This window comes from Aotus nancymaae, unplaced genomic scaffold (assembly GCF_030222135.1).
Source record: "Aotus nancymaae isolate 86718 unplaced genomic scaffold, 86718_ANA_hifiasm-v0.15.2.pri h1tg000040l, whole genome shotgun sequence".
Lineage (NCBI taxonomy): Eukaryota > Metazoa > Chordata > Mammalia > Primates > Aotidae > Aotus > Aotus nancymaae.
The window spans coordinates 15,625,473-15,648,688 of NW_026988454.1; the positions used below are offsets into that span (position 1 = coordinate 15,625,473).

At 39.0% G+C, this 23,216-nt stretch overlaps 1 protein-coding gene across 17 annotated transcripts in view; it reads left to right on the forward strand.

Annotated features, from left to right (window-relative positions):
* The window catches only part of SYNE1 (spectrin repeat containing nuclear envelope protein 1), a 521,352-nt gene that overhangs the window by 353,233 nt on the left and 144,903 nt on the right, over positions 1-23,216 (forward strand). For 13 of the 17 annotated variants that reach the window (XR_010336584.1, XM_064360559.1, XM_064360560.1 and 10 more), the window contains 5 exons: positions 5,300-5,506; positions 7,566-7,739; positions 12,160-12,351; positions 20,778-20,909; positions 21,878-21,987. Coding sequence is in view for 16 of the 17 variants with exons in the window: in XM_064360559.1 (XP_064216629.1) it covers positions 5,300-5,506; positions 7,566-7,739; positions 12,160-12,351; positions 20,778-20,909; positions 21,878-21,987 (815 nt within the window). In the remaining variant the exon portion in view is untranslated. The remainder of the gene's footprint in view (positions 1-5,299; positions 5,507-7,565; positions 7,740-12,159; positions 12,352-20,777; positions 20,910-21,877; positions 21,988-23,216) is intronic. The other 4 variants (XM_064360548.1, XM_064360552.1, XM_064360556.1 and 1 more) reach the window with 1 other exon arrangement.

The following is a 23,216-nucleotide window of genomic DNA, read 5'->3' on the forward strand; positions in this document are numbered from 1 at the left end:
CCTAGCCAACATGGTGAAACCCCATCTCTACTAAAACTACAAAAATTAGCCAGGCATGGTGACACGCACCTGCAGACCCAGCTACTCGGGAGGCTGAGACAGGAGAATTGCTTGAACCTGGAAGGTGGAGGTTGCAATGAGCTGAGATGGCTCCATTGCACTTCAGCCTGGCTGACAGACCAAGACTCCATCTCAAAAAAAAAAGAAACAGAAAACAAACAACAAAAAAAAACCTGTGCATGTAGATGGTTCTGAAAGTCACATAACATAAGGTTCATGTTTCTGTTTGCCCTTACTATTAAAGTTTTTCATGTTAGAGAAGCTCATGGTACTTCTCTAAACACAAGCCAAGTTTTTCACACACACGCCAAGTTTGCAATTACAAATCAGAAACCCAAAGGCACGCATTTCATCTCTTTCTCCTTATCTTGAATCATATGTTGTCAGGGAGCAGCTGGCCACCAGCTCTTATACTCAGAGTTATGGGACTGAAGACATATTTGATGGCTGAAGTTTTTTTAATTGAGGTGAAATTCACGTAACATACAATTAACCATTTTAGATTGGACAATTTAGTGGTTTTAGTACCTTCACAATGTTGTACAACTGCTGTCTCTGTCTGGTTCGAAAACATTTTTATGACCTCAAAAGAAAATCACATACCCCCTGACCCTGCCTCCTGGATCTTGAAGTTAAAAACTCTAGCTACCTTTCAAAAATGTCCACTCTCCTTTAAGAGTAAACTCAAGCATGAGTGGAGCGGACTGCCTCTAACAAGATTTAAGTGAGGCTGGGCACAGTGGCTCACACCTGTACTCCCAGCAGTTTGAGAGGTTGAGGCGAGTGGATCACCTGAGGTCTGGAGTTCGAGACCAACATGGCGAAACCTCGTCTCTACTAAAAATAGAAAAATTAGCTGGGCATGTTGGTGCATGCCTGTAATCCCAGCTACTTGGGAGGCTAAGGCAGAAGAATCACTTGAACTCAGGCGAGGGCAGAGGTTGCAGTGAGTTGAAATTGCACTGCTGCACACACACACACACACACACACACACAAAGATTTAAGTGAACAGTAGATTTTCCTAATTCCTTTATCACTAACTGCAGAACATTCAGAGAGCTATTTTAGAACATTGTGAGTTTTAAATGGAAGCTAATGACTTCAGTGTACACCTGGTTGATCAAATCCACTGAGATTTAGTGAGGTAGTACTGGCGAGAGTTACCAACACATCAGACAGAAAACAGAAATCTGATTGTGGGCTATGGTTGGTGGAAAGTAGGTTAAATGAAATCTAACCAGGACTTCGAGGAGACAGAGTTTGGAAATTTGGAATGGCAACAGGAGTGGGTGGGAGGCACTATAAATGTAAATGTGTGTGGAAAGGCACATAAGAGAGGATGGGAATGAATGTGGTGTGAAACTGCTAGGAGGCTCTTCTTGCTGGTACAGAAGGATTAGTGCAAAAAAAAAAAAAAAAAAAGACATAATAAGATTCATCTAATTATGGAGGAGCCTTTAAAATCAGACCAAATATAGACTTTACACTTTTAGCATTCAGGCACAAAACATTATTATGAAACAATAGAAAATAATTTACTGGATGAAAGTTTCCTGAATGTATAATACTTTGAATGTATAAAAATACTTTGAATGTATAATCATATTCTGTAAATTCACTGCAATCACATTTTAAAAATTGCAGCATGGTTTTTGGTGGAGGTTGACAAGCTAATTCTAAATTATGCTGCAGGCTGGGCTCGGTGGCTCATGCCTGTAATCCTTTTGGGAGGCTGAAGTGGGCAGATCACTTAAGATCAGGAGTTCAAGATCAGCCTGGCCAACATGGTGAAATCATGTCTCTACTAAAAATACAAAAATTAGCCGGGTGTGGTGGTGCATGCCTGTAATCCCAGCTACTCTGGAGGCTGAGGCAGGAGAATCGCTTGAACCCAGGAGGCAGAGGTTGTAGTGAGCCACGATTTTGCCACTGTACTCTAGCCTGAGCAACAGTGTGACACTCTGTCTCAAATAATAATAATAATAAAATATGCTGCAAATGTGTTGGAAAATAAATATTAAAAATGCCAGAATTAAAGAATAGCCAAGATAGTCTTGAAAAAGATTAATAAAGTTGAAAGATATATCCTATCAGATAGGGAGATTTATAAAGCTACAATAATTAAGATTGTGTGGTATTTGCACAAACAACCAAATGGGTTGATGAAATAGGATTTGAGACCAGTTGCAGAATCACATTTACACAGACACTTGGCTTGTGGCAAAGACTGAACTGCAAAACAATGGGTGAAAAAAATAAAGAATTTTTACCTCTTTCTACAGTGGACATGAAAATTGTTTATGTGGTTTGTAGATCCAAATGTGAAGTTATTACCAAAAAAAGTTTGAAAATAATATTTTAAAATATCTGTGGTGAATGATCTTTTTAAAAAACATTCTAATCCCTCACAGATGGATACTTTAGTCAAATTAAATCAAATGCTGCTTGGATGTCGTAAGTTTCTTAGCACTTGTTCTCAATATGTTTGTTTCATCATAAGCCTGTAACAAACATTTTGCAGACAGACATTATTCCATGGACCTCGCTTTTACTAGCATTCTTATAGATGATAACCTATGAGAATGTGTTCTATCTATGACCTTAGGTTAGGCAAAAGATTTCCTATATAGGACACAAAAAGTCCTGTCAGGGAAAATATTGATTCTATTAGACCATGATAAAATTAATAACTTATTTCTATCACACAATACTGTTAAGGAAGTCTTTTCCTATTAAGGAAAAAGCCATGCCTCAAAGTGGGAGCAGATTATTTGCAATACGCAGAACCAGAAGAAACACAGGCACTCTATCTAGCAATATACAAACAACTCCATACATCAATAAGAAAAGGAACAACTCTAGTAGAAAATGGGCAAGAGATTTTTAGCAGGTAGCCACAAAACACACTCAATCCCATTAGTCATCAGGGAAATGGAAATTAAAATTACAATGAGATTCCACTATTAAACCCACTAGAAAAACTTAAAGTTGAAAACAATTCGGAGCCAGGTGACAGTGAAATACAATATAATGATAAAATGAGTTAACTCTTTCTACATGCAACAAGAAAAAAATGATTCTCGCAGTCATGAAAGGAGGAAACCAGACCCAAAGCAGTGCATCATGTATGATCCCATTTCTATAAAGCTCAAAGAAGGGCCAAAGAGCTCTGATATTTACAAGTTAACACAGTGGTAATTTTTGAGGACAGCAGTAGTAGGAGGGAGGAGGCCAAAGGGGCTTGTGGAATCCTGGAAATGTTCTGTTTCTTGATCTGGGTGGCAGCATGGATATATATATAGTTGGTGTGCTTATAGTCTGTTCACTTTTCTAGATATATATAATAGTGATAGTTATTTTAAAAATGTCATGATGATATTCGATATTAGGAAAAGATTGGGGGTTTTTGCTGTTTTACATCGTGAGAGTTCTGAGGAGGCACTGTGCTTACAGTGAAGCCTCCAGTCCTGTGGAAAAGATAGGAATTATGCAAATGAGGGCACAAGGGAAACTATGAAATATTGGTGAATATAAAGCCTGTGTTACTTGAAATCATAGTTGCCACTCTGGTGATAGAGCCTATTTTTCTAACTTCATTGAAATCCTAAATAAAAATTTCTCCTGTGAAGATTCCATCTAAAGAACAAGTCGTAAAATATCCCAGAAAAGAGAAATAAAATCAAATATAATTATGATAGACAGGAAAACAGGGCACTATTGAGAGAGAATGATGGAAATTTTCTTAGGATTGGGTGGTGATGAAAGGCCTCTCCGAAGATGTGACAATTAACTTAAGACCAAAGGGTGAATAGAGCCATCACACACAGAGTGGAAAGAGTTTTCCACGTTGAGGGAAGAGCATGTGCATGTGCAAAGGCCCTGAGGCCAGGAAGCGACTGAAGTGGGGCCCTCAAGTGGCTGAAGAGGGCAAGAATATGGTGAGCAAAAAGTGGGTGTGACACACAAGGCAGGAAGAGTGAGACCACACAAGTGTAACAAGTTTGATTTATTTCACGGCAAGGAGCCAGTACATATTTTAAAGCAGGGGAGTGAGAGGATCTAATTCACACTTTGAAAAAGTTACTGTAATTGCTTCACATAGACTGGACTGGAGCAACAAGAGTGTAAGCAGACAGACTCATCAGTAGGCCATTATATAGCAACTCAGTCAACAGAGGAAGTTGATTTGACTTCAGGTGGGGGCAGTTGGGATATTCAGATATTTGGATCTGGTGAGTGAAGTAGAGGAAGGTGTGAAGAATGACTCCCGAGTCTCCAGCTTGAGCCATAATGGGAAGCGGCGGAAGACAGGAGAGGAAGCAGGTTTAGACTTAATGCTATACAGACACCCGTGAACTAGGTAAGTTGAGCACAGCCTGAAACTTAGGGCAGGTGTCTGGGTTAGGGATGTGCCTTTGGAAGTGCTCAGGATTAGAAAGCATTTGAAGTCTTGGGAATTCAAGACATCACCTGGGAGAGACCCTTATTTTTTAGAGTTTGATAAATGAGAAAAATGAGTAGTGTGACAACATAGAAGTAGGCTACAGATTTCTCCCATCTTGTGAGAAACGAGGTGAGTTTTGGATTAGAGTTCAGTGCTGTTTCAGATTTGGGGAAAGCAGTAGGTTAATGTGGGAAAATCGTGTTGAGGAAGAAAGTGATACATTTTATTTTCAACATGGTTTTGGAGACTTAGAAATGATTGAGAAATGCGGAGGCTCATGCCTGTCATCCAGGCTGGTGGATTCCTTGAGGCCAGGAGTTTGAGACCAGCCTGGGCAACATAGCAAGATCCTGTCTTTACAAAAAATCAAAAAAAAATTTTTTTAAAGCCAGGTGTGGTAGCATACACCTGTAGTCTTAGCTTCAAGCGGGAGGGTCGCTTGAGCTGTGATCACACCACTGCACTGCAGCCTGGGTGACAGAGTGAGACTGTCTCTAAAAAATAAAAAATAAATTGATAAATAGAAATAATGGAGCATATTCTCCTTGTATTACAGATAAGCCTATTGAAAACTAGAAAGATTAAGTTGTTCAAAGTCACTTCGGTTAGTGATATATACAGTATTAAAATGTCCTGGCCCTTCATTTAGAAACTTAGGTGACTAGGTCCCTATTTGTTGATTGATTAATGATTCCCAAGTGAAATGTCTTCTGCTAATCCCAACAGATGTGAGACTCAGCTAGCGTTAATGATCCCTCAGTGAAGAAAATGAATACATGAGTGTGATTCCACAGTCTTTCCTCCAGGCACTGATGGATGAGATTCTCATGCTCCAGGATGAAATCAATGAGCACCAGTCCTCTCTCGCCGAGGAGCTGGTTTCTGAGTCTTGCGAGGCCGACCCTGCGGAGCAGCTGGCCTTGCAGTCCACGCTCACTGTCTTAGCCGAGCGAATGTCCACCATCAGGATGAAAGCCTCAGGGAAACGGCAGCTTTTGGAGGTAATGAATAACTCTAAAGTGGCCTCCTCGCTTCTGAGTTAACTTTTAACATTGTGTTACCATGTATGTGGGTTACTTGCGTATCTGTGTTTTCATTGCTTCCCTCTCCTAAGCTGGGATTGTGTTTCAAGAACCGTATCCTGAATAGAGTACAGTCAGTGTGTAGCCAAGAATATGTCCTGTGACCCCTTTCTGACTCATTTCAGGTGTGAAATAATGAGAATGTGGAAAGCAAATACTTGGTAGACATGAGCCTTGTGAAGAATAATTGTAGAAGGTTTGCATAATGGTTTGCTATGTTTACCTGATAGCATTTGACGAATGATACTGCTAATACTATGAAGAATAAATCACATTTAGTCACTGTCAGCCAATTCAAACATAGTAATTCATGAAAATACTCTTGCAATTCTGGTTTCCACATTACTTAATTTAAATATTATTTAATATAAAGACAAATTTGGGTAGCAGTAATATCTGTGTCAAAAATCAGCTCACTTCCTTTTTATTTGTTCTCTCATAATTCTTGGCCCGAAGCTTCTAGGTTACTCATATTGTTGCTCCTATAATTTGGTTAGACTGGAGGCTCCCTAAAGACCTTTATAGTGTCTGTGATCTTGCATTTCTTAGCAGCTTCTCTGCCACATAATGAGTTCTCAATACGTTTCTTATTGTATGAACTGAATATTATTTTATTTAGCTGCTAATTATGCCATAATGCAATTAATCATGACTTTGTTCTTGGGTGTGTAGGTATTTTGAGTTTTACCTATTAAATGATTAGTCAAATAATATATTTATATCTTAGGTTGGCACAAAAGTAATGGCAAAAACCACAATTACTTTTGCATCAACCTAAAGCTTCTTATATTAGAGATATTTAAAGCCAATGTGTCTGCCCTACTTATTAATCTCCATTTTAAATGGTTTAATAAATTGATTTTAAAATAAGAATGAATTATTCATAAAATGATTTTTAAAATAAGGTGTTTAGAGTATTTTAAAAGTTAACTTTTAATTCATTTATATTGTCCCCAGTAACTCTATGAAAAACTTATGAGGGTTTCAAAATGAAGCAAGTGGCCTGGACTTTTTTTTTTTTTGATTGTACTTTCGGTTCTGGGGCACACGTGCAGATCATGCAAGATTGTTGCATAGGTACATACATGGCAGGGTGGTTTGTTGCCTCCATCCCCCATCATCTATATCTGGCATTTCTACCCATGTTATTTCTCCCTAACCTCCCCACCTCTGCTGTCCCTCTCTCTCCTAGCCTGCCAACAGACCCCAGTATATGATGCTCCCCTCCCTGTGTCCATGAGTTCTCCTTGTTCAACAACTGCCTATGAGTGAGAACATGCAGTGTTTGATTTTCTGTTCTTGTGTCAGTTTGTTGAGAATGATGGTTTCCAGATTTATCCATGTCCCTACAAAGGACACAAACTCATCATTTTTTATGGCTGCATAGGATTCCATGGTGTGTATGTGCCACATTTTCCTTGTCCAGTCTATCATCAATGGGCATTTCAGAGAGATAGCCTAGAAATGTAGATTTCTCTCTACTTGAGATTAAAGTTAACATTGGGCCACCCCTTCCCACAGGGATCAATTGCCTGAAACTGTATGTGACTGCTCTTTTAGGCAGGCCACATGTTTTTCAGTTTGCCGCAGTCTCCATCACTCCCTACTATTTCCCGGACATAGAGGTCCAGTGTCTATTGCCATTTACCAACTGCTTCATGCCATTGTTTTGTTCTAATCCTTGGCTGATTTCTATCATTTATATTACTGCCTGGTCCTATAGGTATATTATTTGAGAATACCTTGTTCAACTCTAGGTGCATGTTAGAATCACCAGGGAGTCTTTTTAAAAATACCAATTTTGAGACTCACCCCTAGAAATTCTGATTGTTATTCTGGGATGTGGCCTCAGCAAAGGTAATTTTTTAGTTTTACCAGCGATTGGTATGTGCAGGGTCCAGAACTATTGCTTTACTGTGTTAAATTCTCGAGATTTTACCTTCGGGTGGTCTATGCTACATTTTACTTAATTCATCAGGAGAAGCTGAATGATCAGCTGGAGGAACAAAGGCAGGAACAGGCCCTGCAGAGGTATCGCTGTGAAGCCGACGAGCTGGACAGCTGGCTCTTGAGTACCAAGGCCACTCTGGACATTGCGCTGGGTACACCCAAGGAACCCATGGACATGGAGGCCCAGCTTGTGGACTGCCAGGTACAAAAATGGTCTTGAAGGAATATGTCAACATCATGAAGCACATTTTTTTTTAACTACAGAAAACATACTGTAAAAAGGCTTGGTATGGATATATGATTTTTCCCAGCCCATATACTTTATATATTTAAAGAATAGAAAAGCAATACATTATAAAAGCTGAAATAAAATTGAAACTTGGACTCACTTTTGGAAAAACTCAATGTTTTTCCAAAGTATCTTCAGCTTCCTAAGGGTCATTTTTAAAGACTGTAGATACCAAAATGCCATAGTATCTATGTTTAGTGCTTATTAAAGAATACAAAGCCAATGAGAAGAATTAGTAGGAGTCAGACTGTAAATAAACACAGCAGGAAGTGTCTATAGGTGCTCTGTTGCAATTTTGGTTCTACTCTTGGTATATTATTTGAAAAGCTTTTCCAAGTGTCAGTTTTAGGTAAACAGAGAGACTGAAGATGGGAAGATTTTCTTTTGGAGCAGTGAATGCGCTTCCTGCCATGTTAGGGCTCTAGGAATTACTGTGAGTAGTGCATTAAAATATTTATTCCGATACTATTTTCTTACCTCTTTATTATGGAATTTTTCAAAAATGCATATAAATGTAAAGAATAGATCGTGAACTCCCATGTGCTTGTCATCAAACTTCAATGATGATCTGCATATTTGACTTCACACATGGCTGAAGTATATCTTAAATGCTTTTTCATTTTATTAACTAGGAATTATCTAGAAAACTCTATCTAGTGTGCAGGGTTAAGTATCAATTTGCACAACTTTATATTCCTTCTATTTGGACTCAAAGGAAATATGTGAAAATTATTACTTAGTGAACACTAACTTTTTCCTTAATTTATGGTACACCATTTTGGCTATTCTTATGATTTCAGATTCATAATATTGATCATTATCATTTGGATTTTTTAATGCTTCAGGAAACTTATCTGTGTGTATCAAAGTACTATTATTCTCTGCCATGATGATAGAGATTAATTAGAGAGGCAAATGTAAGTTTTTTCTGTTCTTTCTATCTTCTTTCTAATGTTTATTTTTTGTGAAGAAACATCTATTTTTAGCCCATTCCCTTTTTTTATTCTTTTGAGATGGACTTTCACTTTTGTTGCCCAGGCTGGAGTGCAATGGCGTGATCTTGGCTCACCACAACTTCCGCCTCCTGGGTTCAAGCAATTCCCCTGCCTCAGCCTGCCAGGTAGCTGGGATTACAAGCATGAGCCACCATGCCCAGCTAATTTTTTTTGTATTTTTAGTAGAGATAGGGTTTCTCCATGTTGGTTAGGCTGGTCTCGAACTACCCAACCTCAGGTGATCTGCCCTCCTCGGCCTCCTAAAGTGCTGGGATTACAGGCACGAGCCACCACCCGCAGTGGGTCCATTCCCTTTTAGCACTTGAAGTTAGCACGTAAACTAACATTTCAAAGTTATGTTTTAACATTACTGCCACCTCTCCCTTCTGAAGATATCTATTTTTATAGTAATGCATAAAGTCCATAAACCAGATAATGTATTTCAAGACTTTTCAAAGTATTAAAACAGTATTTTGATCATACTTTAAGACAGGGGTCTCCAATCTTTTGGCTTCCCTGGGGCCACATCAGAGAAGAATAATTGTCTTGGTCCACACATAAAATACATTAATCCTAATGATAGATGATGAGCTAAAAAACAAAAATCACAAAAAACACATAACATTTTAAGAAAGTTTCTGAATTTCTGTTGGCCACATTCAAAGCTGTCCCAGGGCACGTGTGGCCCATGGACCGTGGGCTGGACAAGCTTACTTTAAGAAACTAGAAGCATATTAAATCACAACAGAAAATAGTTTTTAAAAATCTAATATCTAGGCCAGGCATGGTGGCTCATGCCTGTAATCTCAGCACTTTGGGAGGCCAAGGCGGGAAGACCACGAGGTCAGGAGTTCGAGACCAGCCTGGCCAACATGGTGAAACCTTGTCTCTACCAAAAATACAAAATTAGCTGGGCATGGTGTTGAGCACCTGTATTCCCAGCTACTTGGGAGTCTGAGGCAGGAGAATCGTTTGAACCTGAGAGGTGAAGTTTGCAGTAAGCTGAGACTGTGCCATTGCACTCCAGCCTGAGTGACAGAGCAAGATTCTGTCTCAAAAAAAAAAAAAAAAACTAATATTTAATTACTACATTAAATTAATTCAAATTTTAATTAGAAACAAGTAAAATCTTGTATTTAAGCCAGCTAAAATCTTGTCAATTAAAATCTAATATTAATCCAGTTGCACGATAATTATAAGTATGACTCTTATACAGAGTTGGAACTACGTGATGACTTTGTGGGTCTGGGCACTTCATTTTTATAAGCCTCTTCTCCCATGAAAGTGCTAAAAATTTTATTTTCAGTTTTACAGTTGCCGTGGTATAAAGACTTACATGATTCTCAATGGATTCATTATTATATATTCCATATTATTATATTCAGTTTTTTTATTTTGATTTTAAAATTTAAAGTCAAACTTTTTCTTGGGCCTCTAAAATGCATAACAGACCCTCAGCACTATACTTGCTGTGGCTAATGGTAAAATCAACCCTGTACAGAATTATGTTAATTTCTTAAAAATAATCCTCAGGAAATCCTTTAATTCCCATTTAATAAAAGTTTTAGTTCTAGTGTTTTTGGGTATTGGTTTTTTTTATTGAGACAAGGTCTTACTTTGTCACGCAGGCTGGAGTGCAGTGGTGCAATGCCAGCCCATTGCAGCATTGACTTCCTGGGCTCAAGTGAGTCTCCCACCTCAGTCCCCCGAGTAACTGGGAGTACAGGCACATGCCACCATACCTGGCTTATTTTTTTGTATTTTTTGGGGAGATGGGGTTTTGCCATGTTGCCCAGGCTCGTCTCAAACTCCTGCCTGCCTCGGCCTCTGAACGTGCTAGGATTACAGGTGTGAGTCACCACCCCTATCCTGATGTTATATTCTTAATTTTGATTTTGTATAGGGGAAATGAAGTATCTTTTATCATTAATAAATTATTTTATTTAATATAAGTAAGGAAGACCATTTCAAAGGGTACAGAATTACGGAATTTAAAAACAATGATTTCTGTAGAAAATAAAACATGTTTTTGTTTTTGTAAGTCTTTTTTGTTTGTTTGTTTAAGTTTTATCTAGGAAGAAGGAAGACTATTTTTCTCCTTCTCTAATGTAGTCTCCATTTTAGAGGAAAACCCTGTAGCACCAGAGACTTATTCCAGAACATGAAAGTAAAAATGTAGGGAAGACTTTTGGAAATGTAAGATTAACAATATATCAAATTTTTAAAAAATATAAGAGTACCTGAAAAAGAAATCAATCCAAAGCACTAACGTTTCAAAAGAGAGGATTCTCTTTAAATTAGCAAGGAAAGAGTTGATCATATGATATCTTATTTTTATTGGTCATAATTATCATAAATCTAACACAAAAATAATATAATAATAATTTGATAACACTAAAGCAATGGCCTTTTCTCCTTATCTGTTGGCTATGTAAAAATGTTTTTCATGGTTTTTTTCAATGTTTTTTCATTATATAATAGCTAATCTTAAAATAGAGAAAAATTGGCAGGGTATCGTGGCTCACACTTGTAATCTCAACACACTGGGAGGTCAAGGCAGGGAAATTGCTTGAGTTCAGGAGTTCAAAAACAGCCTGGGAAACATGATGAAACCCTGTCTCTACAAAAATACAAAAAAATTAGCCAGGTGTAGTAGCATGTGCCTGTAGTTCTAGCTACTTGGGAGGCTGAGGTGGGAGGATCACCTGAGCCCAAGGCTGCAGTGAGCCACGATCTCACTACTGCACTCCAGCCTGGGCGACAGAATGAAACCCTGTCTCAAAAAAAAAAAAAGAAAAAGAAAAAAGGAAAAAGAAAAATTGAGAAGCTCAGGCAATTTTTTTTGGACTCCTCTAATATAACAGACAATTAAAAATAAATGTCACCAGACACAGTGGCCAATACCTGTAATCCCAACACTTTTGGGAGGCTGAGATGGGAGCATCGTTTGAGCCCAAACAATGAGACCTCATTTCTGTAGAAAAAAATTTAAAAATCAACCAGGTGTGGTGGCACATGTCTGTGGTACCAGCTACATGGGAGGCTGAGGTGGGAGCATCCCTTGAGCCCAGTAGGTGGAGGCTGCAATGAGTTGTGTTCATGCCAGTGCACTCCAGTCTGGGCAACAGAGCAAGACCCTCCCTTAAAAAAAAAAAAAAAAAAAAAAAAAAAAAGATCTATATACTACTCACTCATCAAGACCGTGGGAAAATGACAAAAAAATCATGAAAGCTTGTCCGTTCGGTGAAAGACTCCAGAGGGCTGTGTTTCACTCTGGGAAACAGTCTTTGCAGAGCTAGGGAGATGTGTGAGTTTCATCTTTATTTCTGTTGCTGCAGAACATGCTGGTGGAAATAGAGCAGAAGGTGGTGGCCTTATCAGAGCTGTCAGTCCACAATGAGAACCTGCTGCTGGAGGGCAAAGCTCACACCAAGGATGAGGCCGAGCAGCTGGCTGGAAAGCTGAGGAGACTCAAGGGGAGCCTGCTGGAGCTGCAGAGAGCCCTGCACGATAAGCAGCTCAACATGCAGGTGAGGGCTCCAGCTGCCAGCCCGTGGCTGAAAGCTGGCGTGCTGTTCATATGCTCCTTCTGAGGTATGCCAGGTAAAGGAACAGATTGGCGGGTGATGCATACTCATGTATGTACCTGCTTTACACGGACATTTTAGCATACAGTTTGAATTTTACACTCTTGGACTTTGGCTAACATTTGCAAATAGATTTTTTTAGGACTCCTAACAACAGCAGTTCAGCGGAGTGGTGGAGGCAGAAAGCACTCTGACATGAAAGTAACAATGAGAGGAGAGGAATTGGAGACGGAAAGTCAAGGCCACTCCAGGAGTTTTGCTATAAAGTGGTGTACAGAGGAATGAGATAAGCTATAAGGAGAAGAAGTGGGTCAAAGAAAATTTTATCTCATTTTTTTCTTTTATATTCATCACAATTTGAATATTTCATTTTAAGATCAGAAAAATAATAATAACTTTGCACGTTGGTGGAAATAACTAAAGAAGAGGAAAATTTGAGTAAAAGGAGTGTGGGCTGGGCGCGGTGGCTCATGCCTGTAATCCTAGCACTTTGGGAGGCCGAAACGAGCAGATCACTTGAGGTCAGGAGTTCGAGATCATCCTGGTCAACATGGTGAAACCTCATCTCTGCTAAAAATACAAAAAAAATTAGCTGGGCCTGGTGGTGGACACCTGTAATCTCAGCTACTTGGGAGGCTGAGGCAAGAGAATTGCTTGAACCTGGGAGGTGGAGGTTTCAGTAGGACAAGATTGTGCCTCCAGCCTGGGTGACAGAGTGAGATACTATGAAAGAAAGAAAGAGAGAGAGAGAGAGAGAGAGGGAGAGAGAGGGAGGGAGGGAAGAAAGAGGAGTGTGACTGCAAGAACAATCTTGTTGAGGAGGGAACAGATAGGATAACAAGTACAGAGTTTGGTCCCCCCATCCTTCTTGTTAAGTAAGCCAGGGACCAAATAGCTCAAAGCCCATTAGCTGCTCCAACCCTACAAGCATCTGATGGTATTATCTGTTCCTTCTTGTGGCCTAATCCAAACTGTGCTTTCCTTTACCGTTGACACCTTTCTCCTGCTAATGGCTGGGATCAGGCCAATCTGTTCTCCAAAAGTAAAATGAGGAGGGAAGGAAAGCACCCATGCTGGAAGCCAAATGGTGGTAGGAAGTAGGACATAAATATTGTCATGGAAACTTCATGGAAATTCACTGATTGCTTCTATATTCTCAGTGTGGTGATGATTGTTAGGATTAACCTATGTATTTTCTTTTTCAGCTTTTTCCTGATCATATGATTATATGATCTGGAAAACCAAGCTTAATCAACTAAAAACTATTTAGAAGCAATGGAGAAATTTAGGAAGATGACTGGCTTATTACAAAATATGAAGTTATGTCATTGAAAATCATACAAGAATCCGACAAAAAATAAAAATTAGAAAATGAAGTCAGTTGGGCACAATGGCTCATTCCTGTATTCCTAGCATTTTAGGAGGCTGAGGTGGGTAGATCACCTGAGGTTGGGAGTTTGAGACCAGCCTGACCAACATGGTGAAATCCCATCTCTACTAAAAACACAAAACTTAGCTGGGTGTGGTGGTGCATGTCTATAATCCCAGCTGCTTGGGAGGGTGAGGCATGAGAATTGCTTGAACCTCATTGAGGCAGAGGTTGCAGTCAGCCGATATTGTACCACTGTACTCTAGCTTGGGCAACAGAACAAGATTCTGTCTCAAAAAAACAAAATGAAGTTGAGAATTTATAGGTTTTATATAGGCAAAAAACAAGTTAGAGGAATAATGTAATATTTCATATAAAATTTTGAAAATGAAGGGTTTTAAAGGGTTATTAGTCTTACCATATATGTGTGTGGTTTTGTTTGTTTGTTTTTTAAGACAGGGTCTCACTCTGTCACCCAGGCTGGAAAGTAGGGACACAATCTCAGCTCATTGCAACCTCTGCCTCTCAGGCTCAAGTAATGCTCCCACCTCAGCCTCTGGAGTGGTGGGGACTATAGGCATGTGCCACCATGCCTGGCTATTTTTTGTAGAGATGGGGGTCTCCCAGTGTTGCCCAGGCTGGTCTTGAACTCCTGAACACAAGCAATCTACCCACCTTGGCCTCCCAAAGTGCTGAGATTATTGGTGTGAGCTACCATGCCTGGCCAGTCTAATCATATATTGAATTACAATATTACAATAATTAAAATAGTTTGATGTTGGCACAATAAATATTTGAACAGAAAATTAAACAATAAATATTCCAGAAAGAGATTTGGTATATAAAGGAATTTGACAGATATTTTAGGTGGCATTACAAATCAGTGGACAAAATTTGACTCATTCTGTAAATAATCAGTTGAAACATGATAAACTGAATTTTCTACCCCATATTTTACAGAAAAATGTATCACAGATGGATCAAAGATTTAAATATAAAAATTAAGTCTACAAAATACTCCATGTATGAATTTTTTTTAAAAATCTTAGGATAGGGAAAACCTTTGCCAGTATACCCCCAACACAGAATTTTATAGTTTCTTTTAAAGCATACATAGGCAGGGGATGTTGGCTTATGCCAGTAATATCAGCACTTTGGGAGGCTAAGACAGGAGAATGGCTTGAGCCCAGAAGTTCAAGACCAGCCTGGGTAACATAGCAAGACCCCATCACTACAAATAATTAAAAAATTAGTCAGGCAAGGTGGCACACACCTGTGGTCCCAGCAACTAAGGAAGCTAAGGTGGGAGAATCACCTAAGTCCAGGCGGTTGAGGCTGCAGTGAGCTATGATTGTGCCATTGCACTCCAGCCTGAGTAGCAGAGCGAGATGCCAACTAAAAAAAATAAACAAATAGACGGTGGCTCATGCCTGTAATCCCAGCATTTTGGGAGGCCATAGCAGATGGATCACCTGAGATCAGGAGTTCGAGACCAGCCTGGCCAACATAGTGAAACTCCATCTCTACTAAAAATAGAAAATTAGCCTGGCATGGTGGCATGCTGCTGTAATACCAGCTGTTCAGGAGACTGAGGCAGGAGAATCACTTGAACCCAGGAGGCGGAGGTTGCAGTGAACTGAGATAGCGCCGTTGCACTCCAGCCTGGGCAACAGGAGTGAAACTCCATCTCAAAAATAAATAAATAAATAAACAAAAATAAAACTACAAAAAATGAAAAAGTTCTGTATGACCTCCCCGCCAAAAGAAAGTAACCAAGTTGAAAGACATAGACAAGGAGGGATGAGTAAAACAAAACAAAAGACAGACAAACAGGGCAGAAACTATACAATTCACAAATCTTTTGTAAAACAATAAGGAAAGGTCAAACGATAGAATATAGACAAAAGAGATGAAGAGATAATTCACAGAAAAAGAAATACAAATAGTGAACATATGAAAAGATTTGGATAAATAAATGCAAATAAAAAATACAACTTTTTACTTAGATTTACACACTTGAAAATGCACAGGCAATGTGACTTTGTAATTCAAGTCAAAAGAAAAGGTTACAGATACTGAAACTGAACACAAGTAGAATGATTTTCTAGCTGTGAAAGTAGATAGCAATTCACCTAGTTTCGTAAACAGCTATTGTAGGTCTCATACGTAATGCTTTCTTCCATTTTCAGGGGTGATCTGTGAATGAACTTAATTTCTAAAGAAACTAAAATAAAGGGAAATCCTTAAAAATGTCCTATGTGGGATAGCAATCATTTATAAAATTCTTATTACTCCCTTATCCCACCCTACCCCTAGAGGCAAGTAGTAAGGGAAGGGGTGGCCTGATACTCCAAGCACAGGAGGGGTTAAACAAGGCAGGAACCACAAATTCCAAGGGCTCCTGGCCTAGGAAGGGCAAACCAATGAGGGAAGCAGGCCCAGCCTGGTCCTTGGCAAGCTCGTCTCCTGTCTAAGAAGCAGCTATTACTCAGCTCTAGCTATTATCACACAAGAATTTACAAGTGGCATTGCTGGATCTTCTGGTTTCAAGAGATAGGGAATTTGGATTTATTTCTAAAGCCTTCCAATGTTTAAACGTTGACATTTAAATCTAAAATTTTAAAATTATTTGTGTGCCAAATAAAGCATATCCACAAGCCAGGGTTGAAGTCTCTTTATCTTTTTCCCATCCATTATTGACGAGGTGACCCGGGGCAAGATCCTTAAATTTCACATAACTTCCTTACAGATCAGTTTTCTCATCTGTAAACTAGGGATAATAGTATTTAACTTAAACAATTCTTTAGAACATATGGAAAAAAATAATCAAAAAGGGGAAAAAAATGCTGAGGATTTAAATGCAAGTAATACAATAAATGCTCAAATTGCAGCAGTTAAAATAATTCATAACAATAACCAACTGTTTCCAAATCACGTTCTTTGAAACAAAGAAGCTTCTGCTATGCTGAAAGGCTAGTCTTGAGACTGATCATCGGGCTGGACTGAGCACGTGCACACACCCTGTGGTGCCCGCACCCAGCAGATCCTGCCCAGGTTCGAGGGAATTGTTTAAATTGAGTGAAGTCCTGACTCTACCCGCACTGGGTGAAGTGTAAATACAGAAAAATGTGGTAGTGTTTTACTACATGGAAATTGGTTACTGTTTATTTTTAAACTATCTATACATTCCATCGTCTTTCATCTAATGAAGTTCCCAGCATATAAAATATTAATAGATCTTTTAAAATAATTAGAGCTTCCTGGAAGATTGTTTTTCCATCTGTGGAAAGAAAAGGAGCCCTGTTTATTATTATTATTGCCATGAAAAGGATCATTTCCCTTTATGTAGAAAACTGATTTAAAGTTAATCTGAAATTAACTAAAGTTAGTTGCAGAAAACAAATCTTCCATTAAATGCAGCCCTCAGCAATGTTAATACCCTTTAATTGGGGCTTGGATGATTCAGGAGGGTTGGAATACCTTCCTAAGGCTTACATGACTGTAAGCAGGCAATTACTTATTGCTGCTGCAGCTGGGAAATGGTAATGCCTCTTACCTCTATTCTTTTCAACTACTTTGACTTGCGTGGGTATCAGTGAACGACTATGCCTTTTAGTTTCTCGTAGGATAGACTGCTTCTCTATATGAGGAACTACAGATCATAAGGGCATGTGATAAGATCTCCTAACTTACATGGTATCTTCATGAAGCTTAGGTCTTTTTCACACATTATAATTCATTGAAGGAACAGAGAGATTGTCCCATAAAATAATAAAAAGCTTTGTAAAGAAATGTTTTATTTAATGTTTAGCATTGCTCAGTCCTCATTCATCTTCCAAGGAATGTTCCTGGCAAAAGTGGTTACTCTTCTAGTATTTCCAAAATAAACAGTTTATGTAGCCCCACCCAGTGGGGACTGATGACAGAAGCACTTAACCTCCTTGTTCCCTAGGTATGGCAGAAAACTGTTATCACACCTCAGAGAAAGTAGCTACCATAATTAGATTCCTTCTGGCGGAGCCTTCTTGCCCCAGGGAAAAGAGAATGAAATTTGAACTGGATTCTTAATCATGGTTTGCTTCCTGCGGTACAAGTCTTATGGTTTGCTTATGTGGTCCAAATTTCAAAATGACTAGATCATTCAGAGAAAAACTTAATCATTGAAAAACAAAATCTAGCCACATAGAATCTGAATATACGTCTGTGCATATAAAAGTGAAGAAGTTGTTAAGATCTAACGTTTCGGTTGTCAGTGTTCCAGGCACAGATTTGGTGTAAGGGAACTTGAAGGAACCTCTCTCAACCAGACCATAGTAAGAGTGTGTTGGGCTGCGGGCTGGGAGAAGTTTCCAAGGGAGTCTTCAGGCCGGGCTCTGAAAAATAAATTTTTGCTGAAGAGAAAAGCAGAGAGGAAGTGGCCTGGAGCCCACAAAAGCAAGTCAGCGGGTCATGGCCAGGGCCGCTACGTTGGCAGCTGGAGCAGCTCTGTTGGGGACAACATTTGGTCTCATCCACTGACTTCTTGAGGTCATTTTCTCCAGGTTCCTTTTGAACTGCTGTTTCAACTTTGCCTGGAAGAACCAGGATCTTTCAGAGCTTATTCTTAGAAGATGGTAGACTCTGAGATGAGAGAGAATCTGCTTTCATGCAGAAAATCACAGGCTCCAGTTCTGGGAGAACACCTGTCCACCCAAACTTCCCATCTTTAGAAAAATCACTGCCTATCTTTGAGAAGTTCCGCAGCAGGTGGAGAATTTAGTGAATCGGGTATCACTAGTCACCCATTCCGAAAGTGTTGCAAAATGCAACGAGCATGTTTTAAACCATTGCACTGCCATTGTTCTAGCTGAACCACAGTCTCTGGCTGGATCATCTGAAAGGAAGGAAGTACCTCTGAGTTCAGGTGGGCTCAGGATCTGGGAAGAGGGTTATGTGTACTATTACCTACAGGTTTTACTGTTCCTTTAGCTTCAAGCACTGACATCACCTTGCAAAGATAAAGGTAAAATCTATTATCTCAGACAATTTAATCATGAGATTCTATGAAAAAAAGAAGAAACAGAAGGGTAAACAGATCCCATCTATTTCCCTAAAATGATGAGTGCAAAATTCTGAAAATAAGAGCGAGAGAAAGGTCTCTGTGGGCAGTTAGGTTGGATGAGCTGGAATGACTGGGTTCCATGCTGTGCTCACACTTGGTAAAGAGGAACCAGGGAGCAGGGGAACAGCCCCCAGAAATAGATGGCAGGAGACTCCTCTGTGGAAGCAACCTGTGAAATATCCCTCCTCTGCCCCACAGTGTGCCAGCCCCACTGTCCTCTTCACTGCTCTGTTCTCTCTGAAATAGCAAATTTCTTTCATCTTAGGGTCTTTGTGCCAACTGTTCCCTGGGCCTGAATGCCCTCACCCTAGATCTTTGTCAGGCTGGTGGTCTTGTCATGCAGAGTGCAACTGTCTCTTCTAAAGATGCTTCCTGAGGCCTCCCTAAAACTTTCTATCCCTTTATCTGTCTTAAAGTTCTCTGTAGCCCTTATCACCAGCTTGGTTATCTTGTTTGTTTATAGTCTAACTCACCAGGGTCCTCATCTAGCTTCTTTGAAAAACACTCCCAGCTCCTAGAACAGCCTCTAGTGAGTGCTTAATAGGTAGTGAATGAGCTATATTGAAATCATAATCTGTCATTGGACATAAGAAGCTATGTGAGTAGAAAGGCTCTCATTCAGAACCAATCCCATTTGATGTGCAACATTTCAGGGCCTTTCAAATTCCATTAGGATAATCAGGCAGGAAGGATCAACTCTTGCCTAGGTGGTGAGTCGTTACTTTGGTCTTTCTCCCTCAGTCAGACTTTCTCCAAGCCAGCTTAGCAATGGGCCAGTTTCTGATGATGATGGTAGAGGGAGTGAAGGGTACTTTTTCAGAGATCTCACCTCTAATTATCACACCACTGACCTCTCAAGGCTCAGTTAAGCTTTTGAATTTGTAAAATGGTAACTACATGTGCCCACAGTAAATGACTTTTTTTAATGTGCTAATTGAATGGTTCTGAAAGAATCTTAAAGAGTTCTCATCTTTGAGTACAGTCTATTAATTATGTAGGGAAGTCTGTAAATATTGTCATATAAACAGCAGGCACTCAAAGATAGAGACTTCTAGGAATAATTTAAATCTTGGGCCCTAGTAGGGTAGACACTGCAGGTTTACACAGACCAGTATCAGAGATGAGGCTTCCTGCCTAGTTGAGTGCCGTTGGGACCTGAGTTACCTGTGGTGGACCTGCGGATCTGTGACAGAGGTTGAGACCTTGGTCTGTGAAAGGTGGGGCAGAGGATGTACAGCCGGCCTGGGAAACCCTTGTTTAGACTCCTCGTATCTGTGCTGCAGTACATTTTCTCCCATAAGAACTGAGAATCAAGTTTAAGCTCTTACTGAATTCCAGAGTATGATGCCTTACAGAACAGTGAACTTTTTGCTTCTCAAAGACATTAAAATGTCATTGATTACTAATCTTTTAGAAAAATTTTTAGGAAGGGCATTCTAAAACTCTTTCTTTGTCTGGACCTGGATGAGAGAAGCTGACATAGGGGAAGGTCATCCTTTCACGGGAGAGACACAGTTATTATGGGTAATGATCCTTTGAGAAACAGTTTACCTTTGTGTACTTAAAAAATCAAAGGATCTCGAGTTAAGTTTTTGTGGAAAAAAATTCTGGAATATCTGATGACCACATTGGTCAGCTAAAAGACCAACCTCTAAATACATGGGTTTCCCCTCAAACATCTCTACGTGTGATTATCTGTTTGTGGTTCTTATGCCTGTAAATGCCATAATTTAGATGGGTTTTGTGTTACTGTTTTTTTTTTTTTTTAAATGTGGTTTCACATCCCAATGGACCCATTTTTATATAGTTATATAGATCACCCCAAAGTAGCCTTCTCTCCCTTTTGGTTAGGGTTTTCCGGTGTGTAGCATGACTTGATTTCTGCCTCATTAAAAACAGGGAACAGCACAGGAGAAGGAGGAGAGCGATGTTGACCTAACGGCCACTCAGAGCCCCGGCGTCCAGGAATGGCTGGCCCAAGCTCGCACCACCCGGACCCACCAGCGGCAGAGCAGTCTCCAGCAACAAAAAGTAAAGTGTTTCCTACCACTCTCTAGCCTGCAGATCTGTCCAGGGAAGAACCTGAGAGGCATGTTTCAGGAGGACAAGTTGCTTCTCTACTAAAGAGAGAGCGTCTCTTTATCTTCTCTTTGAATGAACCAAGTTGTAGCTGTTTCAGTGTATTGACTCTTGACTACTGGGATGATGGGTCATTTGAAAATCCAGTCTTTAAGAAAGCTTGTGTTTAGGTTTACAAATAGTGTAACATGGCTGTCATCTGCTTTATCAGAGTTACTTACCCCGTTTTCAGATTTGTCCTCTGATTCTGTTTAATTTTAATATAAATCTCAGTAACGCCTTCAGGCATTGATGAAAGCCTGAGTTGCATGTTTTTTTTTTTTAATGAATGCAATTTATATTTTTACTTTCCAGTAGATACCATCACAAAATAGGATTGCTAATTATTTCCTAGTGAAACAAATGAACTTCGATAAATAAGAATGATTTCTCATTGGTACCTTAACTATATGTAAAAAGCATATCAAAATATTTTATTTTCTCAAAGAACAAGAGTATTTATTACAAATAATGAAGAATTAAAGCCAAATCTGTTGATAACCTAATTTATCAAGTAAGTGGAGAACATAAAAAGCCACTTCTCCTCTCAAGGATCTATCTTGTTACCATGATAATACTGATTTTGAAAAACGAAAGTTCATTTTTTACCACCTGAGGGCACTATTGCCCAGCAGAATTTTCTTGGCCCGTTGGTTTTATTCCCCAGATTTTTTAGCGCTATCCTGTATCAAAGCAAAAGAATGCTACAGAGTACTTTGGAGATACATTTGAGTATTTACATAAACCACACGCTTTATGCAATGTGCAAACTTAAAAGCTTGCTACCAAAGTTCTCTGAGAATTTTATAGATAGAACCATGATTGTCGGCAATAATCTTGAAGTAATACACGTGTTTGCATTTGTCCTTTCCCTTGAGCAGGAGTTAGAACAGGAATTAGCCGAGCAGAAGAGTCTCCTTCGCTCAGTAGCCAGTCGTGGAGAGGAGATTCTAATTCAACATTCGGCGGCAGAGACCTCTGGTGGCGCTGGGTATGTTTCGAAATGTTTTAATTTCCTCTTCATTGTGTTTCCCTGACATTTGAAGAAATGTAAACATCTCACTCAAAATTTTATTTTAAACATCTTCTGTAAAATTTAGTCATCTCATTTTTGCTTTAGGGTCATAAATATACCTGCATTTTGAACATTTTGCTGCATTTTCTGAGCACAGCACCTGTGGTAAGCTAACCAGTTTGCCCTCCTTCCAGTGGGTGCAGTCTATCTGTCCAGAGAAGATGCTCATGAGGTCATTTTTTTAATCAAATAAAAATGCAGTATAAAATGAGATACATGATGTTTCCAACTGAATGATTATATCAAACTGGAGAGCATTTTCTCTATAAAAGCTTATCTTGCCCTAAAAATATTCTAAAAAAAGCATGGCCCCATTAAGTATCTTGAAATCTTGGTTTGGAGTGAAGACTTGGAAAGTCTTCTACACAGAAAAGTCAAATGTTAAAAGAAAAATTAAGGAAGTTGGAGAATTTTCAAGTTGAAGACTTTTATTTAAAATGTAGAGAAATTGTAGCAGTGTGGAAATACTACTATATTTGAAGTCAGGGTTTATTCTAGTTCCACAAAAGTCACTTTGGAAAAGTCACTCAACGGTGAGCCTCAGTTTACTCCTCTGTGGAATTTAGAATAATAATTCACTACTGTCATCACAGAAGTGTTGTGAAAATTATAAATGTCAACTGAGAGGATATACAGGAAAACTTTCTTTGAAATCAAAAACATTGAAAAAAAAGTTTTCCTGAAACCTCTGTGTTTTGTCTTACTAAACGTTGTAATTTGGTAGTATCCTTTGGCAAATAGCTTAAACCCCATTTCCCATTTCTGAATGTTTACTTTACAGGGGAAATAACATAAAGGAGGAAATATGTATTATGAAGATGGTTTTGGAAATATTATTTGTAATACGAAATAATTAAAAAGGCATACATTCTCACTATTATAAAAAAGTTGAAGAAAAATTTTATGCATATATAATCTTAACCAAAAATGATGTAACAGTATCAGAAAATGTATGTATGATGCTAAGTAAAAATGTGATATAAAATTGACAGCAGACTATGTGTAGATTGGAACTAGAATAGACTGTTGATAATAAAACAATTAGAGAGGGAAGACATAGGGAGTAAAAAAATTTTTTGCAGTTTAATCAATGCTGATATATGACATCAATGCTGACTATATACAGTCTGTGTTACATACACACA